At 39.5% G+C, this 21,063-nt stretch overlaps 1 protein-coding gene across 4 annotated transcripts in view; it reads left to right on the top strand.

The window, feature by feature from the left end:
• Positions 1-6,801: 6,801 nt before the first annotated feature.
• unc5a (unc-5 netrin receptor A) overlaps positions 6,802-21,063 on the top strand; it is a 131,173-nt gene continuing 116,911 nt past the window's right edge. For 2 of the 4 annotated variants that reach the window (XM_044206276.1, XM_044206277.1), the window contains exon 1: positions 6,803-7,434. In XM_044206276.1, coding sequence (XP_044062211.1) covers positions 7,329-7,434 — 106 coding nt within the window. In that variant the 5' untranslated portion in view covers positions 6,803-7,328. Of the gene's footprint in view, positions 7,435-21,063 lie in introns of all 4 variants that reach the window. The other 2 variants (XM_044206275.1, XM_044206279.1) reach the window with 2 other exon arrangements.

Genomic DNA, 21,063 nt, shown 5'->3' on the forward strand with positions numbered 1-21,063 from the left:
CAAGAATGTGCTTTTGAAATGGCTTAATCAGCAGAACTGCCATTTACTACAGTGACATGCACGGGACTCAAGGGTTCAGCACTGGCAGAGACTTGCCCCAAAAGGAGGCTCAAGTATTTCCTTTAATGAATGAGGCCTGTAACATCGATGCCTGTTGACCTGGACCATGTGGTTAAGCTCTTAAGCTGGGGTCAATGTTTCCAATTGCCAATAAGATTCTAACATGATGCGTTCAGTTTAAGAGTTGTGAGTGCTGTATTCAGTTTGTAATAGCGCACAGGAACTCATTATCTCAGCTAGAAATCTACCAATGTCAATATTAGGTGGGATGTGAGGCATTTTCACCTTCTGTGATAATATTCACAACAATTTAATTCATGTGTATATTCACATCTTGGAGCTGTGGATACAAACTGTATAAATATCTTCTTCAAAATATAACCTTGTAAAAGAAGTGTGTGTATGTGTGTGTGTGTGTGTGTGTGTGTGTATGTGTGTGTGTGTGTGTGTAGATAACAGAAGAAGAAGAAGTCAGGTAAGCTCTCTTTTACCCTTCACCACTATCCTGCATCAAACTCAAGGCTGCATTATTTTTTATTTTTTTTGAATGGGCTTGATCAGTAATGCAGCCATCTGTCATTTTGGCAGGTACAGAACAGGACTCTGTGGTTGTTCTATGAAAGACATCATCCATACAGAGTTAATAGCACCTGTAAAACTTGCCACATAGGATAAAAATAATCACATGGTCTTGAGAACATCCTCCATACAGGGTTTCACACCACAGCAATGCCTTGAAAACATGTGGTTTGTGTGTGAAAAGAGGAAATGGAAATAATTTTGTTGAATAGGTCAAATGACCTAAATATTTACCCTACAGAGAACTAAGCTAACGAAAAGATGAACATTTCATTCAAGTGACATCTTTCATAGTGCAGAGGTTTTTTTATATTTTCATTTAAGTGTATCAGTTATGCTACATACATCATATTAGAGACAATTATTTTGGTTCCCTCAACATTTTTTCTTTAGTTGAAAACATGACTTCATATTTTCTCTGTGGCGTTTCTCTGGCGTTATTTGCTGTAAATGTCACCTGGGATGCTGAGTGACAAAATAATGACAACCTTTTTTTGAGGCAGAGCAATTTCCCAGAATTGAATGAGCAGGATGTGTGCAGAGTGAACAATGTGTGCACTCGCCTCCCGATTGGTCTCTGTCAATACCATTCTGACATCTCTCCAAGAATGTGCTCAGACAAAAAGATTGGACGTCTCACAAACAGACGCTGAGAGGCAAAATAAAGATTTAAACACATACATGCATTGTCCACTGGCCTCTGTTTATTTTGAAACTCCCTTTGGATGTATGCAGTCAGAGGCAGAAATGGATCACATTAAGGCGATGTCAAAATATGTTGAACTGGGTTTCCAAGAAATGCATTTCTGCTGGAATATACTGTAATTGCAGCATAAATCTAACTGAGAGCTTGCTTATACCTACACGCTCAAAAAAAAAAAATCGTTAATTAAAGTGTCATTGAACTGGGTGGGTTGTGTGACAGAAAAATCCATTCATTCCATTAACATAGTAACTATATCTATTTGCATGTCAAATGTCAAAAAGAATATTGAGTTGTGATGTGACAAATACATGTCTCATTTATTCTTGTTACATGACACTTTTATCCATGTAAAGCGGATAGTTTGAGTCACTGGAGCACAATCACTGACGGTTCATTACTTTTAAATGTGAACCAAAATTATGTATTTTATTTGTCACATCTGTTTTCATCTGTTTGCACTTTTTTTTAATATGTGTTATTTGTAGAAGTGTAATCTATCTATCTGTCTTGTATAAATGACATTCTCCCCCAGATATTTTTTTGAGGGTGGAACATGAAGGCAGGCGTGTTTGTACATCTCTGGTGTTAATTAAATGGTTCATTGGATTTGAAAATGAATTTAAAAAGTGACACCCTGGATTTTTAGAAATGTGTAAAATGTTACAAAATGATTACTGGTGTGAAAGGACCATATCACATACATATTACCAGATATCGTTGAAGTTATCAGCAATCTTAAGATTCCTCTGAAAAACCGACATAATTGCAAATGCCCATGTGAAAAGACATCTAACCTTTTTGTTTACTGCTCCAGGAAAGGTTATGTAAATTTACATTACAGTAGTTAAAACTATCGTGGTCCTTTACTTCAGTTATAGCAGCAATAAAACAGTGTAAAAATACTCCTGAATTTGAAATGTTACTTTAAAAGTATACACGTATTGGCAGATAAACATACTTAAAGTATCAAAAGTACTCATTATGGTGGCAGAATGGCCTCAGTCAATGTCATTATATTTTTGGATATCATTAGTTTATTATCACTGATGCACTAAGCAGCATTTTAATGTTGCAGCTAATTTTAACTACTTAATATACAGTTGGGAAGTTTATGTGAAGCAATATATCATATTTATAATAGAACTTATTTTTCAACAGAAAAAAACAACCATTCTCTGGTGGCAGCTTCTCCGCTCTGATGATTTGCTGCTTTTCTCTGTTTTAAATCAAAGGAAACTGTTTATCGTCTGGTTTTGGACTGTTGATCAGACAAGAGAAGACATTTGAAGACTTCATGGTTGATGGGAAATTGGCTAAATGTATGTTAGGAATATTAAACAAGAAGAAAGTATTATGGGACTCTAAGGGACAGTCTGTGAAATGCTTAGTTTTCAGCCAAGAATCCATATGCAGCATTTTGAAGTAAAACATGTATTCTTTTTTTTAAAAGATTGATCTTTAGTAACACATTTCAGGTAACATTTTCCCTGGGTTGATGCATGGATGGCATTTTGAAATGAAGCTCCACTAATGTTAACTGTGGCTAGCCTATGTCTTACTCCTACGCTGTCAGATCCAGCAGTGGTAGATGAGGTTCTCCTTGCAGAGTCTCGGAGCAGCACTGGGAAAGACTGACACAAAAGCAGGGAGTCATAAAACATTCAACATCATTCAAAGTCTCCTCTCCTATGCACGCTTAGACAATGTGACATTCAAAACAACAAGAGAATGTCAGTCCAGGAAGCATATTTCAGGAAACCTTTTTTTTTTTTTGAGAATAATGAAAAAAAAACTTGTGGGAAAAAATGGTTTGGCTTGACACTTTTTACTGTCACCCATTGTCTGGTGAAGAGGTATATCAAACAGCATATTCATGTTTTCAAGTTCATTCCAGTAAAGTCATAATATTATTCTTTGTCAGGCATATGGGATTTTGAATTAATAGGATACCATTCAAAGAGGGAAAAGAATGCAGATGCTGTTTTTATACTGACTCTTTACTGAGCAAATCACACCTCAATCACACGTGATTAGATACCTAAAGAGTTCATTTTTCTTTAGGCTTTCTTTACATTTACATTCAAAATGGTAAACAAAATGTATTCATTGTGAAAATGCATCTCTTCAGAATTAAAGCCCCCATGGAAATGTGTCATTCACGGAGTTCATTTGTCTTGTTTATTTTATTGTTTAATGAGGTCTTTAAAATGTAAGCGATCCTTTCTCTTCCTCCTCACCTATTAGAGCACACAGCTGTGAGGCAATTCTGTGAGAAAAAAATTCAGCTTACCATGTGTTGAACTGTTTAAGCGCTAAGCAGCGGGTTTGATGAATTACAAGTCAGTTAGTCCATTTTGCTGACAGAATGCAAATTTATTTATGACCCTGAAACTGGGAGAAAATGAAATCATCATATATTTCCAAACACTCATGCAGTGTTTTAGATTAGGGGAATGTATTTGGGATGGAAACACATTCTATGAATAAATTGTTTGAATTCCCTTTCGAAAAAACTCTTGGAGTGCCACACTCATTGCCTGGGCTTCTTTCAACAGTCAAGCTCTTGAACTTACAAGGAATGTGAAGAATCTGCATGAAAGAAAATCTTAATTTAAGGGTAAGACAGGACACCCTTTCTTCGTCCAAGTCAGGATAGTTGTGCTTTGAATCAAACACGCAAAATCAACTTTAATTTTTAGTGTCTGCTTTTGATTTATAGTCGTGGAATAAAATGCTGCCCATTTCATATGATTTGGTGGTTATCCCATTTTACATTTTCATCAAATCACATTCTCAGGCCATATCTGTAAAATTGAGAAATCATCAGAGCTGAAGTAGTGGGATATTGGAAGTTCAGCTTCATCAGCAGTCTGTGCTGCTGAAATGAGAGACCTTCAGTGGGCGCCTTCATCCCCCCACCCCCCCTTAACTTTCTTCCTCTGTTTTTTAAACACTCCATCTCTCACTCTCATTTGGTTTTGCTCCTCACTCAACTGCACAAGATGTGGTGAGATCACACTAAGGCTATTTTATCTCCACTTGTGTGACATCATTTAATTAAACAAAGTCACAGCTATGCATAGCCAATCCAGTGTATTGAGAGCTACAGATACAATGATCTGGAGTAAAAGCCCATGTGTATTTCTAATGTAGTGATGATGATGGCTTTTATAGTACTTATAGATAGCATGTGCTTTAACATTTGTTTCATGGCATATATATTTAGTGTAATTTTACAGAGTGAAGGATGGGGGTCCCTTATCCGTTATAATCTATAATTCAGTGGAGGACCTACTGGAGATGTTTTGATGTTAAAGTAATGCCTTCTCTTCCAACATTACAGAGATTTGTTTGGCTCCTAATTAATTTTCCTAAGCCCATATCAATAATATTTAATTAAATTGATAAGACTATTGATCATCATACAGTCATTTTGCATTGTAATTAATGGCTAAAATGCTGTGGCATGCAAATCTGAACCTCAATTTCATTCTCATTGGACTGTATCCTCATAAGTGGTTTGCAATGTAATATGCAATCCGCTGATGGCTTATTAAGATCTTTACAGTCATTTAATCTAAGACTGTGGTCAATTATATCTCTCTGGAGTAGCATTGCAGTTTAATTTGATATAAACAAAACAATAGGCTGTGAAACTGTGGTCATGATGGAAGTTGATACACCCACTCTCTCTCTCTCTCTCTCTCTCTCTCTCTCCACAAGTCTGTGCTGGAATGCAGACAGTCAGAGCCTGCACTGCATCCTCCTCAAGGGACCTTCTGTGTTGTTTGTAAATAATAAATAATATTAATTTCATGCTGGACACCTTCGTTGGATCGATGCTTATCGACCAGGCGAATCAGTTGTCTTTATAGGTTGCATATGTCGCAAGTGTAATTGCACAGTTTATGGAAGGACCCCGGAACAACAAACATTGCAACAATCAGTAACATACAAATGAGCCTCATGTTTTCTTAATACGCATCGGTCACTGAGTCTGGTCTCTTTGGATCATAGCTGCTGTGAATAATTTAAGATGATACAAGAGCAAAGGTGGTTCTGTCTTGGGTTCGTGATTGATTGCAGGAGAACAAGCTGCTTCAGGTCTCAGGATATTGTAACTCAAGCCAGTGACGGAGAGAAAATTAATTACAACACCACAAATCGATGAACAACTGTATGTGTCAACTCCCCAAAGAGCTGTGATTGTTCATTATAGTCTGATTGAGGGAGCAAAGGGGGCAGGATGCTGGACCCGGAGGAATCAGTGAAAGAAAAGGTTGTGGAAGAGGTTGAGCCCTGCTTTGACACAGAAAACACACTCTAATAATTCCTTTAAAAACAGCTGAAGCTCAGCTCCCTCCCTGTAAGAGGATAATATGCATTTATATATATACATATTCTCAGATCCTCATTTGAAATGCATGTAGCCTGGATGCTGTTTTCAGAAAAAAAGGATCACATACTGTGACTGGAAGAGACACTCTCCAGCTTGCACTGCCTGATAGGACACAGAGCAGATTAGCAGAATGAGAGATCATTACAAGCAACCTCACAAGTGACCAAGGCTGAGTCATTCTCTTGCATTTAGCTGTTGTGTGTCCGCCTTTTAACTTACCCGTCACATTCACAGTGTGCCCATCAGGATATGATTGTAAAACTATATGACTGTGGGGTTGTGTGTTTCTGCATGTATGCGTGCGTGTGTCTGCGCTTTGTACTGTCATTCTGACTGTGACTTTGACCTTTAGCAAGGGATGCTGGATGGAGAGGAGGCTTAATGAGTGTGTATAATAGCTGAGCTCTATCTGAGGAATCATCCATCTACATGAGCCCCATAATTAGCTGCTAAGACAGTGGTCCAGTTCTGTGCTTCCACTTATTATTCTGCTGACTAGTATGTGGGAGTGGAGAAATGGATAAACAAAGACACAACCCCCCCCCCGTGTATTAATAATCTGCTGTCGATTCTGGTAGCGTTGTAAAAAGGCATGGCTGAACAGTCTGAAAATCACTCTACTGACACCCCCAGAAAATGAGGAAAAGCTATCTGGAACATAAGTCACATCCTGGTCTGAGTTTGCTGACAGGTGTACACTCTCATGGGAGTGCTAATCCTCATGCTTCTTCATCTGTGTTTGGCCGTCACTGATGTACTGCAGCAGACACACAAAACCTCAAGACAAACCAGAGGCACATTTAACTAAAACTCAATGACATGCAGATGTGATCTGTGTGGATTTGTATGCAAAGCAGCGATCTGATTCCTATCATACAGGACTGAATGTCATATCCATCATTTTCATGTGAGGCAGAAGATATGAAAAGCACACTTGCATGGATACAGATGAAATAATTTCCATTCTGTCGTGCATTGCCAATATGTGGTTAGTTATGTTTATTCAAGATATGTAAATGTTTGCCTAAGAAAAAGAATATAACAGCAGGGCGCGCTGAGGACGCTCCATTCCCAGCGAGCACGTAGAGTCCGCTCCTGGTTTTGCTGCTCCGCTCATCGCAGCATATAGCCTACCTTCCCAGACTCTCGACACTCCAGCATTGCTGTGCAAGCAGATGTTCCTTCTCTGATGCCAAGTCTTACAATTTTTGCATTTGGAGAAGGTAATCTTTCGCGCGAAGGCTGCAAAGTGACAAGAAACAACAGAAACTGCCCCCCTCCTCGGCTCAGTGAGAGAGGGAGAGTTGTGAACGGATAGCGGCTTTGGAGAAATACAGTACAGTGAACCCGTGGCGGTGAGCAAGGCAGCAGTTTATTTACCACACCTGTGATGCGTTGTTCTGAGCAACGAAGACACACAATTGGGATGCTGATGACCACGGCACGGCAGGAGGATATGTGTTGAGGAAGAGACTTGGGCGTTGTGAAAAAGGCGTTAAGTGCTACAGAGGACACTCTTCGGACCTTAAAAACCCCAGTGTGCCAGTGTTTCTTCTCTGCTCCCTGCCTTTTGAAAGTTAGGTGATGAAAAACACGAAGATGCCCTTACTTCTGGGCCCCTTTGTCCGCTGTAGGCTCAGCGCTACGCTCCTTGTGCTCTGGCTCGTCTTCGCTGGCTTCACCTGCACTGGTGAGTTTCAGTATATCGTTTGTGCTTTTGGTTAATTATGCTGTTAAATATTTGTGTCGGGGAAAAGCACAGTAAGTACATAGAATAGAAAGGATGCACGTGTCAAGTTTGCTGGCGTTTTTTTTATTTATTTATTTATTTTTTGCCGAAATGTAGCCGCGCGTGACAGAGCACGTTGTTGGCAGTCGTTATTGTTCTATAATTTGCTAGCACTATATCAATTAGCCTGCACCTTCAAGGTTACACGGGAGAGAGTATGTTGCCTCAAACATGTCTACCAAGGTTAAAACTTGACACAAATGTCTATCATTGCCCAGCTTTCTTATGTTGCTAAATATCTATCTTAAGCAGCGCCGTGAAGTCTATAGCATGCATTTTATCCCCACGGTCGTGACTGTAAGGGAAGTTCGGGCTACCTGCTTGGAAGGACTATGAGCAAACCTGCACTTTAAGAGCTGTTTTAACAGCCGGGCCCGTGAACGAAAAGAAATGCAGTGCTCAGTAACATTGCGCTCCTTTCATACTGTCACATAAACAACCTTCACAGCATTTTTGCGAGTCTAATTTCAATATAAGAACATCACCTCGCAAATCATTTTGTTGTTAAGTCTTTGAGCTATGTAGCTACAGAGCGGACTGAGCAAACCGTATATCCAGAGCCTCTAGTCATCCATCTAACCTCTTGCTGCTGCTGGCTGCAAACAGGATCATTCAACTCCACGTTTCTCTCCGGCCAGGACTCATTCCTGCTGCATTTGCAGTATGGTGACAGCTTTACGGAGTTGGTAGACGACCTACTCGCACTGATGAGTTACATTTTATGATGTAGCTTCTTGGCCAGACACTCCCGATTGCATGCAAATGTGCTTTGATGTACAAAACAATCACTAACAGTGGGGTGAGCTGAAGTACTACTCTGGCTGGAGATAAATTTCCCTCAGCAGCTACAAATAAGCCATTTGTCAGATAGCCTATGATGTCGTTTCAGATGTCATTTTTAACTCAATTAGATTTGTCATTTCAAAGATCAAATAGCCTTATAATAATAGTATGTAACAATAATACTTGTGTGGATGTCATAAATTATTATGACAATCCAACCTAAACAGAGTGCTGGCCCCTGACCCTTAATGTTACAGGTTACTGCATAGTGCACAATCAAGCCAGTCGAAGCAGTGATCTGATCAATTGTGTAGCCTGTAATGCACCATTTCATGGTGCAGCCATTTGACTATTTTAACACTTTGTTTAGTCACTCTCCCTGATGCTAAATATCATCCTCACAATGCCACACAGCTGGAAGCTGCTGGTGAGTATCCACAACAGAGAATTTCACACATCATTCGTTCGCTCTGCTTGTTTCCAAACTGTTAACCTTGCTTTGGACAGAAGGCAAACATGTTAAAGTTGGTGTAATTGTGTCTCTTGCTTCAGGACACTGAGATGATGAATTAAGAGGGCTTTTCTCTTGCATTAATTAGTGTATAATTATGAATATATTAGGATTAAATAAACAGTCATGCTCCAGGGACCTCATATATCAAGCTAAGTAAGTAGCAGTGCGGTGGTATTTACAAGTCATTTTATGATGCATGTTGATACTGATGTATTTTGATTGGGTTGCTGGGTTATATGGGTATAGTGGTGGTTCAGTGGTTGGCCACTGTTCCTTCACAGCAAGAAGTTACTCTGTGCCTTGGTTCTGTGTGGAGGTTGCTCGTTCTTCTCGTGTTCATATGGGTTTCCTTTGGTTGCTCTGGTTTCCTGCCACAGTCCAAAGACCTGCAGCTTTATGTCAATTTTAAGACTCTAAATTCTCACAGGTGTGATACTGTTTGTCTGTTGCTTTGTTCGCTCTGTGATCGACTGGACCTCAGTCTGGGGTGTTTCCCAGCCTTTCACTCAATGCATGCTGGGATAGGCTCCCAGCCCTACTGTGACCCTGAATGGCAACGAGCCAGTTATTAAAATTAATACAGGGGTATAGGTAAAATGTGTTTTATTCTTTTGTCTTCTGTATCATATTTCTAGGCAGACCCCCTCTCCCTGTTTCAGTCTGTCACTCTGTATCATATATTAGGTCAGTACAAGCGTTCTTATATGCTCCCATCACAGCTCACAGACTACTTTTTATAGGACAGAGTGAGTTCCAGAAATGGATTGGAAGGTAATTTGGTAGCCAATTCTTTCTACATCAGGGCTGGGACAGTCTCGGCTGAGATCAGTCGAGCTATCCTCTGTAGAGAGGCAAGGTGCTGACTCGGCATTCGTCTGTATCAAAAGCCGACTTGTCTTTTTTGCAGGGAAACATAACTCAGTCAGTAATAAAGGTAGGCCTGTCAATCTAGATTTGAGCTAACCGAGCACTTTCCCTTTCACTGCGTTGTGAGTGATCTGACGGGCCGGACAGAGGGGGTAGGTATGCTTTCAGCCTTAGGAACAAAGAACTGTACTGCTTTGCCTGTGTGTGCACACCACTTGATGTTTTCAGTATGCGAAGTGTGTGTGTGTGTGTGTGTGTGTGTGTGTGTGTGTGTGTGTGAGAGAGAGAGAGAGAGGGTGTTTCCACAAAGATTTGCATACATGCATTTCTGCTGTGTGTGTGTTAGGTGTATGTGTGCAGATTATTTCAACTCCTGTTGCTTCTGTTGTTTCCCATTTATTTAAGCTTGCCTGTTAGTCTGTTGCCAGTTGTTAGTCCCTTGTTACTTCCTCAAGAAAAGATAATCAAAAACCCAGCTATCTATGCGGAGAGAATAAAAATCCTGGATTTGTCTTTGTTTTTCCCTCTGCCCAATGAGAGTGTTGCCAAGCAATTGTTGTCTGGTTCAGCGAGGGAGCATGGGATTTGGTATCCGGCACCTTCCTACTTGTGTGAACAGTCACCTCAGAGCAATTTCCACAGGGTGTAAACCTTGTGGTGATGCAAGGAGATGGCCATTAAATGACAACAACCAGAAATCTATTGCATAATGCAGTAATTTGCAAGTTCCCATTTCTTAGTACAGTAATATAAGGGATTATTTAGCCAGACTTCTCTCATGATTCTAATGTGAGTCATCCCACAGCCAGTTTTGTCTCTCCTCATTGACTCACTAAAGAATGCGATAAGGAGAGCGAAAGCTGAAATTAACATAATTTATTGGGGGAAATTGCCTTCTGGTCAAAGGAATTTAAAACCACTTCGTTTCTGTCCCTTAGCTAATGCATGGCAAATGATCGTCGCCATGTATTTGCTGGGCTATGGTCTTTTACAGGGAAGTGATAATTTACTACCAGAAAGAGTTTTTGTTCCCTCTAGTCATGGGAGATGTATTCAAATGACAGAGACAACGGGAAGACTTGTGCACTGGGGGAAGGGGAAATTTTTATTTAAAATTATTTATTTTCTGAACCGCTGATACTCACCCAGCAAATTAGCATGATGTACAAATGCAGAATATATCATACAATGAGGCAATTACATATCAGAAAAAAATTAAAATGATTTCACAGGAGTACAAATGGTTGTTATGAATTTTATGCTGCTTACAGAATTTGAATTGGACAATTACAATGAAAAAGAGAGTTGGAATTGCTTATTTGCAGGATAGACCTGATCAAATGTATTGCATTTTTCACTTTCCATCATGTTAATTTGTCTGAAAGAAAGAATACAGACGAATTGAATGAATCTTCTTCCTGTCCAAGTCTTGCAAAATGTAATTTCTTCAGTTCGAGTTACTGTGATTAATGGAGGCAGAGATAATAGTTCAGCATAAATGAATAAAAGGTAAACAGTGCATGTCAACACAGGTCAGCTTTAAACAATGGAGGAGCACGCTCCATTTGGTGACAAATGCCCAGGCGCCTTATCTTTCAGAAGGCTATGTCCCTGCGCTTATCATTTGCAAATGGCAATCTTGAGGAGTAAAGGAAGGACACAGGCGTTGCCGAGGACACATGGAGGATGAACCTCGCAGAAGGGAGGAGTTAGGTGTTATTTTCTGCAGTCTGTGCAGAGGCCCTGCGAAGGCACTACATCTCTGTCAGACTCTGCCCTTTTGTTTCAATTACCCCATTTCTATGATTCAGGTCTATGTGAGAGCGCTTAGGGGTTGAAGTTGGGCTGTTTCCCTCCTGCAGTGCACCATAGTCACTATCTGTGCTTTTCTATCTAGGTAGCATAAAATTGACCTTTCACCTCTGATGTGGGATGAGATTAGCCTATGTTTCAATGGGCACCTGGACCATAATCCATGGAAAGCCACAGTATCTGACATTGTGTCAGCAGTTGGGAGATTGCCTTCAATCTCTACTGTTGTGTTTCTGTCGCTGCTAACCATCCTGTGCCAGCACTCACCCTCATATATCCAAGGGCCACCAATGAGAAGTCGGATGAGCTTGTTGAGTTGAGCACTGAGTCTTTTCCTGGAGGGTCTAATCGAATGTTCTTTTCCCTGGGTCAACTCTCTGTCTCTTACACTATCATGGAGAGAAAGAACATGCCATTTTGACCTTGAACCTTGGATGCCACTATGTTGTCTTTCTAGGGAAAAAATTTCATTCATTTCACCTCAGCAAAGAACATGGGACATGTGAAGGTTGAGGTTGATGTCCCGGTAGACGCCAAAAGGCACTTGACTGTAGTTTCCTTCCTCAGTATCTCTTGGCCATGATTTTGCTGACTATTGTTAACCAGAATATGGTGGACAGTTTTGTTGTATGCTAGCCTGAGATGAAGTATTTGTGTGAAAAGGCTGTTGTTTTTCTTTTTGTAATGATTGTTTTTAGTATACATGATGTGCTGTCTGGCTTCTCGCTTTGTACAGTGAGAATAGTGGTGTGTTATGAGATGTTTCCAGATCCTTCCTGTTCTCCAAGTGATCAGTACTCTTCTCCAAATGGTTAATTGGCCATCAGTCACTGTCAGAGGAAGCGCTTAGAAACCCAGAGGTGTCTTGGTGCAGCTCATAATAAGAGAGTGTACAGTCCTTTGGGTCCTCTTCTGGCCTTTACTTCAGGCCAGGTGGTGGCTGGGGAAAGTGGATCCGAATGCAATATGGAGAGCTATAGATTAATAGTTCTTTAGTAAGGCCACCAGGGAGCGATATGAAAGCCACTTCCACTTCATCATACAGTGGACTGGATGGAAAGTATGCAGAGCGTGTGGTGGGAAAGGAATTTAAGGTCATTGTATAAAATCCTTATTTTTTTGTTCATTTAAAAATATTTTTTGTGTTCTCGGTAGTTAAGTAAACTGTATACATTTTAACATTTTCTTGTATTATTAATGAGAAATTATCTGATTTGAATTTTCACAAGGCCATTTTTTTCAGCAGCGTGTAGTCTAAAGTTACAAGATAATGAGACTTTTGTCTGTTACTTCAACCTTGACGAGAAAACACACCTCCAACTAAATGTATGGCTCATTGTTATGCTTACCCTTATTTAGCATGGCATGTAAAAGACATAATTAGAAATCACCTAAGGCTACCCAGACAGCCCTGCTGGCGCTTGATTGGCAAGGGTATCTGAGAGAGGTCTGGCTCAGGCTGAGCCAGAATTTGTCATCTTGAAGTGATTTTGTTGACAAGACAGGAGGCACAATGACCTTTCCTAATTATGTGTATGTGTCCAGGCACTGATGCCTTAGGCAAGGAGTCAACAGAGCGCTGACTCCCAGAGCACATTCAAGCCCAGACAGCATGTTGTGTGGTGTAAGGTTAGAATTTGCTGGGTTGCAGCAAGCTTGTTAATAATTCATTATTTATACAACATTACTAATGTCATTTGTGTCACCTTTTGCTTAGAGATATGTAAAGAAACAAACTGAAAGATCAGGTCAGATCAGACGCCTTCTTTTTGTCGCCTTTCTCTTCCACTTGTACCTGAAATCATCACCAAAAATCATTCTGATGTTATGTTATGCAAGTTGATTCCCACAAAACATGAACCATTTATCATCCAGCCTAAATGTGTAGCACTGAGAGAACAGCCTCTCTGATCTATGTAGGTCCCTCTGTTATTGTTTTTCCCAAACAAACCATTTCCCGATGTGAAATGAGGTCTGAACATTACGGATTCAAAGCTTAAAGCTAAACAGCAGATTTTCTTGGCAAGGCCATCAGAAACACTAGTCTCACAGAAAACACATTCAAGTCCTTACTCCAATAGAATTAATCATGACAACACAGCTACCATTGAGGCTAGACACTCCCTTTTTTACAGCACGCCTTGCACTTGATTATGGCTTCTATGGATTTAAATGTCCACTGACAATGCATTCATGTTGAAAGTGTGTTTTCATACCTGCAGTTTCTTGTCACTGGTGCTTGAATTTGAAAAGACGAGTACAGAGCAGCTCTGCTCTGGCATTGTTTTTGTTAATTACCCACTGATTTAAAATCCTGTGTTACAGGCAGAATCAATAATGAAGGTTTAGTGATATTAGTGAAATAGACTTCCATTTTGAAATAATCAGTTAGAGGAGGAATCACACAGATTTCAGTCTTAAAAAGTCGTAGGGCCGAGGACGTTTTGGTCTGCATTATAGAACATTCAGTCAGTTTATAGCCAGAGCTAAAACAGTTATCATAATCATGCCATGTATTGACTAATGTTTTCAAAATTTTGAAAGTCACAATATTTTAAAAGTACAGGTACACATCAGTGATTACAATATAACCTCAATAACTTGTAATCATTCAGATGCCATGCTGTCACAAATGGTGAATTTGAGCACTCTCAAATTTTCTGTAGTTATGTCCTAGACCTGTGCCATCAAAACACAACAAGCGGAAAATTAAGAAGTTGGTGGAGGAGGGCCCAACAATGATTGCCTGGCCAATAAAGAGCCATTTGAAGCATAATTTCCTGTTTATTCCTGTTTATTTAAAAATCTTACCCCATAGAGCCCTCGTAAACATGTAAAGTTCTTTTCCCCCTTCTGGTTTTCAGTGGACTACGTTTGTTCAAGTATTGGACTACTGTAAGCACTATTTGCTGTATTATTAGATACCCCGTATTGGATTTGTTCAGTTAAAAGTTGGCAGGAAACTAGATCCAATATGTACCATTCTCTTGGAGAGAACATCTTGTCATAATCCATTTTAAAAACAGACAGTGGTGAATGTTTGATCAAGCCTAGGGGAGTAACTTGTGAACCAACTGTTGGAATGAAAAAAATGTTGAAATGAAGTGCTGCTCTGTGAATTGCTAGTATGCCCAGTTTTCCAGTGGCTACCTGTGATTATGTGATGCTATAGCAATGTAGCAACAATTTCTGATAAATCAACACTGGTTTTACTAACCAAACACAATTTTATGATCTTACACATATATATGATAACAAAAATCAACGGAGAAAAAAAGACAAAGTGAAATAACAAAAATGGGGGAAAAATACCTGCAGGCTAGTTCAGGTAGTCAACTCGAGTAAACAAGAAAACAAACAGGACAGTGCTGTCCACTCTCACTCATCTGTCTTTGCACTGTCTTTACAGTATATTTGTTCATGTACAGTAAGTTTTCCTGTATGTGTATAGTTTTTTTTTCATTAACTCTGTTCCCCCCTGTGAGTAAAAATTCAAAAACATCTAAGAGTATTTTTTTTGACAAAATCTTGACCCAAGGTCCACTTACTAGCTTTTTTCAAAACGTTTAACTGCATCTTGTGGTTTTCAACAGCGGATGGAGATGGCTCAGTTGTTGTTAGGTCACCTAAGTATGGACTTTCTCTCACATTATAACAGTTGGTCTGATTTGAGTGGGTGATTGTAACCTTGTCTCTATGTCTCTCAAGGGTGGTCTTTGGCACTGGGATGTGAATATTTAATATATTTGTGTGTGTAACTTCCAACATGCAAGGTTGTAACTGTCAGCATACAGGTTGATCTTGTGGTGATAACAGATACAAAGCATTGCTCCTTAGGAAAGACATTCACATGTTCACATGCAAACTTTGTGTCTCATTTATTTTTAATTGAACAGCTTCAGTCATGGCCACAGTATGTTGATATACCTTTCATTAGTTCACAACAGGTCTTCGGTTAAGTCTGCTGGGTGCAGTCAATTGATGGATATATACTGACGTCAGCATGAAATTCAGTGTGGGTGGATAGAAGATATATTGCAGTTCTTGTTAGTGTTCAAGTCTCCACTGTCAAAAAGACAGTATGATGTCACCATATTGCAGTGCTTCCTCTCTGGCCTAACAGATGTTACTTGCTTAATTGGACACTGAATAATGTGTATTAGCTGGTATGCTGTTTATAGACTTGAAAGTGCTTTTACAGATTATTGATTGTAATTTTGCCGTTGCTTCTTTTGGGAGTTGGCACCGGTCAACTCATTCCGTAAAAGCAGCAAAGCTCAGTTCAATTTGTTCATTTAATTAATTTGCCTAACATGCAGTTAGGGCGGGCAGACATCTGGTGACCAATGAACAATTATATAAGGAGTTATTTGTTTGATATGGCTGTCATTTAATTAATGTGAATTGGTGTCCAATTTCAAGCAGTGACTGAATGTATGCTGGCCTCTGACTGAGCTCGGTTCATTTGATATTGTTAACAGCTTCTCTATTGATTTTCATCCATCCTTTATTTCTGAGTCACTGTAGAAAAGTTTTACTCCCAATTCAAAACATCCCATCACTCATAAACTGAAGATACTAAAAAGGATTAGTCATCTCAGTTATTCCAGATTTGACAATCTAATTGGAGCTGACAGTCAACTGGATGTACCAGGTATGAAAAATGATTTGTTAGATTCAGGGGCTCATAGATTTGGTTTTAAATACCCTGAACTCATAGACTTAGCTTAATATCAGACATTTCTGATGTTTGCAGCATGTCTGGGCATCTGCACATGCCTTGAATAAATCCTGTGAGTTGTGGGGATCCCATATTCATCCCTAGAGTGGTCACAAATGTTGCCAAATGTCTGTCTTCACTTGATCTGATGGTGTTGTTTTTAATCATGAATACTGAGCAGCATTGTAAGTCACTCTGGATAAGAGTGTCTGCCAAACGGAATTGCGATGACAATAGCCAATGGAGTTTACAGTGCTCGGTGTCAAGATATGAAATCTGTGCTCCTGATGTTAGTGACATGTCAAGAGTCAGCAAGATACAGTAGTTTTTCCATTTTATCACATGCAGCTACATGTAACTGCATGAGACGCTCTCCTTCTTTGTAAAAATGTAATGTGAGGACATTTATAACTGACAGACAGTTAGGAGTTTGGATTTCAAAGGTCTTCTATTGTGTCCCCAGCTGTACTGTAATCAAACAGGAAAATATCAACCTTATTCTTCATAGCCAGAAACCATAAGCTAGTAATACCAAAATCCCCTTATCTTTACTTGAGTATTTCCCATCAGACTCACTCTTACACAATTTGTCAGATCTCAAGAAACACCAGATGTTAACTTTTGTGTGGCTAATTATCAGCCTTTAGAATTAATATAACAAGCCTATGTGTTCTCTTCTGATCTTCTGATTCTTTTTGTCTGCACAATTATCATTAATATGTTTATTTTATTGTTGCTTCTAATGTGACCATTGGACTCCCAGCTTGGCTCTTGCAGAGATTTGTGGTGACATGTTCCTCTGGTCCAGCCTTCGTGGCACCAGGGGGCTCCACTGGGCCAGACTGATGTGGTGTGGCATGGGGAGGGAGGGAGGACCAGGTCCCCTTAATCTCTACCAGACATGACAACTTTATAAAGGCACATTAATCCACAATGAACAGGCTCTCTCTGGAGGGTTTGGGTTTTTTTTTTTTTTTTTTTTTTTTGACTGAGAAGCATTGTCTGACTTACATTGGGCTGTACCCTCCTGAGGGTCTGAGGAAGGTGATCCCTCCTCTTCTTTCTAAATTAGTGTCTAATGAGGGAACAGAAACAGGGAAACTAATAAATAACAATGCAAGAGGAAATAGTTAAAGGAGGGGAGAAAGTGAAGAGAAAAGTGTTTTTCTTCCTTTTCTCTTTATTTAGGTTGATCCAAATAGGCCAACTGAGCTGCCCCGTTCTAGGATCACCCCCTCCCCTCCCACTTGCATATAAACACATTCACATAAACAGGACACCTACTCTTACCTGTAATTATCAAACATTACTGTATATCAGGCTGATTGTTACTTAAACTGTACGTGTCTCTTACTGTTTACATTTACATATTTAAACCACTGTAATAGTTTTGTGCTTTTGATGCCCCGAATGTATGTATAACCCATGTCTATACTCTTTATATTTTACTGATACAGTAAATATGCACAACGTACCTTGTCATGTACTTGTCTGTACAAATCACCTCATGCTGGTCACTAAAGGAAAAAAAACAATACAATGTGTTAGACTCTGTCTATGACTGAGTAACCTTTTCCATTGTTGCTGCTGTTCCTCAGTTGAAATCTCAAGTGTTATGAATCATCTTATTTTCTATCTTTCACAAGTTCGCAGAGCCAGACTTCTGACCATGTCCCTGAATCACCCCCGTAATGTGTGATGGAAGTGCCACTGTGAGAATTGCGAGATTGGACAGTCCATACTTAGCTATTTAAAATCATATTTCCGGTTTTTAAATTACCCGACTGAAAACTTGGACAGATTGGTTTCAGGCTGAATCATCACAAAGCCAAATGCAATTTGGCTTATTTTCTAATTTCTTGGTCTACAACATACACTGCATATGGCTTTGCTCTGCCATTTTCACTAAAGTAATGATTAAATAATAACTTTTCTGGCTGAGTCAGATTGTTGTTGAAAATGTCATTGTTAAACTTTTTTCCCTTAGATATTTTTTATTTATTTTCCTGCAGAAATGTTACACTGTGAAATCCTAAGCTTTTACACACAAGAGCAGAGTAATCATTTTAAGAAGATCATTTGCTACACAAAGAAAGTCTTTTATCTTTGTGCACTCTGCTCCAGAAGTCTTCAAGTCCCTGTCCAGATTTGAAAAAAAGGATTTGTCCCACTTGTGTTCAAAGGATCAAGATAAAACTGTGAAACAATCTAGTCCCATGTATAAAAAAGGACTTTCTTACTTGGATAACATTTCTAAGATCTCACAAAGGCACTTTTCTCTTGCGTTGGCAGCCTTCAGCTTTCCTTTTATCAAGCTTGTCTTACCTTTCAGATTTCATTGTATTAATCAACGGCATACCTTAGCGCTCCTCACTCATTAGAGGAGTCTGAGAAGCTGACAGTAGATCCTCTGGAAATACGATTTTTGTCTACTCTTCCATGTCAGCTTTATCCCTGTAAAACTACTACTCAAACTTAAAATAGTCAGTAAACCACATTTCCAGCACTGAGCTAAGTAGCACACTTTGGTTGAGATTCATGTGTTGACGTTTTTCAAACATAAACTAAAGCATTAACTGTGCCCATCCTCTGTAACAGGCTGCCATTTTGTGTTAAGCCAGCACTGATGCATAGAGCCTCCACAGCCTGGTGGAAATTGCCAGCGCCTAAAGCAAACAGCAGGGCCCGAGGTCCCACAAGTATGAAGCAGCCAAGTAAACCCATTAACTGCCTATAGAGTGGTTTGTGGTGTTGTCTCCACACAACGTTATCAACAAATGCACCACAAGCTGATTTACTGTTTGTTTGGCTATGTTCGATAACCACAGAAGAGTCAAGACAACACTTCACTCATTCTGTGTCTACTGGTAGAGGAAATACAATTTGTTCACATGATTTAACATTTGTGATGGAAGTAGTTGGACTAAGTTGGAGACTCTGCAGTTGTACTTAAATTATAGTGTAAAAAATGTGTTGTATATTATACAGTAATGCTAGTAAATCACAGCATAAGCATTTCACTTGGAAGATATAATTTGACAAGTCTGCAGCATTTCATTTTGGGGCACTGAGGCATGATACTTTCTTACTCTGAATTCTTCTATCCCCTTTCAACATATGATGCCCAACTGTACAATTTATTTGAATCGCCAGAAGGTGTTTGATTTATGCTGAGTCTAAGTTATCAGCTCCAAACAGGCCATGTAGCTTCTCTCTTATCATCCTACCCAGCCGCTTGCAGAATTTCTGCATGTTTTTGAGCTCAGCCCTAAATGTGATGACAATAGTCATGAACAGAACACAAAGACAAAAACTGCCACTTGCAGCAAAATGAGAGCCTCCCCCTCTTGCCTAATTTTTGTCGGTTTCTCCTGCAGTATGTTTGACAAGAAGGCCTGGCAGCTTTACTCAGTGGCACAACTCAGGCTGTCGTGGGTGCTGCCCACCCCGACCCCTGTCACACAATTAGCTTTCTGCTTTTCAGATAGCTAGAACAAAGGTGAACTTGGGGAGCTGAGGCTGTGTTCAGTCAGAGTGGAGGGGTGTGTGTGACACTCTGATGACTCTAGGGCACTTTCTTGACCAGAGGAGTCGTTGGCTGTCACTAAACATCACTGTCTCCATCCCCACTAATGGCATCTCCAGATTGTGCTATGAGGAACAAAGGCTGGTTGTATGAGATACTGAGGAAAAAATAGAGCGACCCCATTTGGGCTGCAGGCTGTGGTTTGTGACAGTGGCTGCAGACCTATAGAAGTGTCATGACAGATATGAACCGAGGAACAATTATAGGGTGATGTGCTTGAAGCTAAGCTAGCGGTTCCTGCAACAATAAGGAGAAAAAAGTGCAGAATGAATAGCATAGCGCACACACCCACACACATACAGACTGTATATTCAGATGCATGTAACTGTTTTTTCAATGTATTAGGCTGTTAAAGCTATTTAAAATGAATTAACGATAAGGGCGTAATCAAATGTTAGTGTGTTATGCTTTCTCTTTTCTGTGTTGTTTTATTCACGAGGTTAAATCTGAAAGGTGAGCGTGTTAACAAAACAAAGCCGTATGCAGAATAACAACAAAATGAAATGTTATGAAGAATAATTTGTAATTTTCCTGTGGCTATGGAAATAAATAAATTCAATTGACTGAGCTGAATATTTTTCCTGATAATCACTTGCTTCTGAATTAATTTTTATTATATGCAAATTTGCATTATCCTGCCAGTAATCAATCTAAAATGACAATTTTTTGTATTGCTGCCAACGTTAAAATATGAGTTAAACAGCAGGAGTGTAGCGGCTTGATCTTCATTCAATCTTAGTTGCTGTCACAGAGTCACTGGGAGGCAAACTAAATGTGTTTAACAACAGATAGCGTATTTTTCTGGTGTGGGCACTAAACACTTCAAGACAATGATGAAGCATAGCGACATGAAGTACATTTTTAAACTACACTTGCTAATTATGAATTCATTAACTAAAATGTAATCAAAAACAGCTTTTTTGTTATCTTGGTGGTCCCCTGTCTTTTTGCTAGCAATCCTAATACTAAGAATTGTCATTGGCTGATGGATCCAAAGCTAATTGGATTAAAAGACAAGCTCATTTGCCAAAAATGTTTCATTAGTGTTCACTCTCATTATTATAAACACAACATATAGCCCCAAACTAAGAGGAGCAAATTGATTGACAGTAATGCACCGTTTCAGCTTTCAGTCTCTGCAGGAAATAGTCAAACTCAGTGATACTTTACTAAAGACAGTAGAACGCTGTTTTTGCCCAAGGTTAACTGCATTCTCTAGTGTAGTTCCTCTTTGAGAAACGCCATTTC

The sequence above is a fragment of the Siniperca chuatsi genome, linkage group LG8, assembly GCF_020085105.1.
Source record: "Siniperca chuatsi isolate FFG_IHB_CAS linkage group LG8, ASM2008510v1, whole genome shotgun sequence".
Taxonomy (NCBI): Eukaryota; Metazoa; Chordata; class Actinopteri; order Centrarchiformes; family Sinipercidae; genus Siniperca; species Siniperca chuatsi.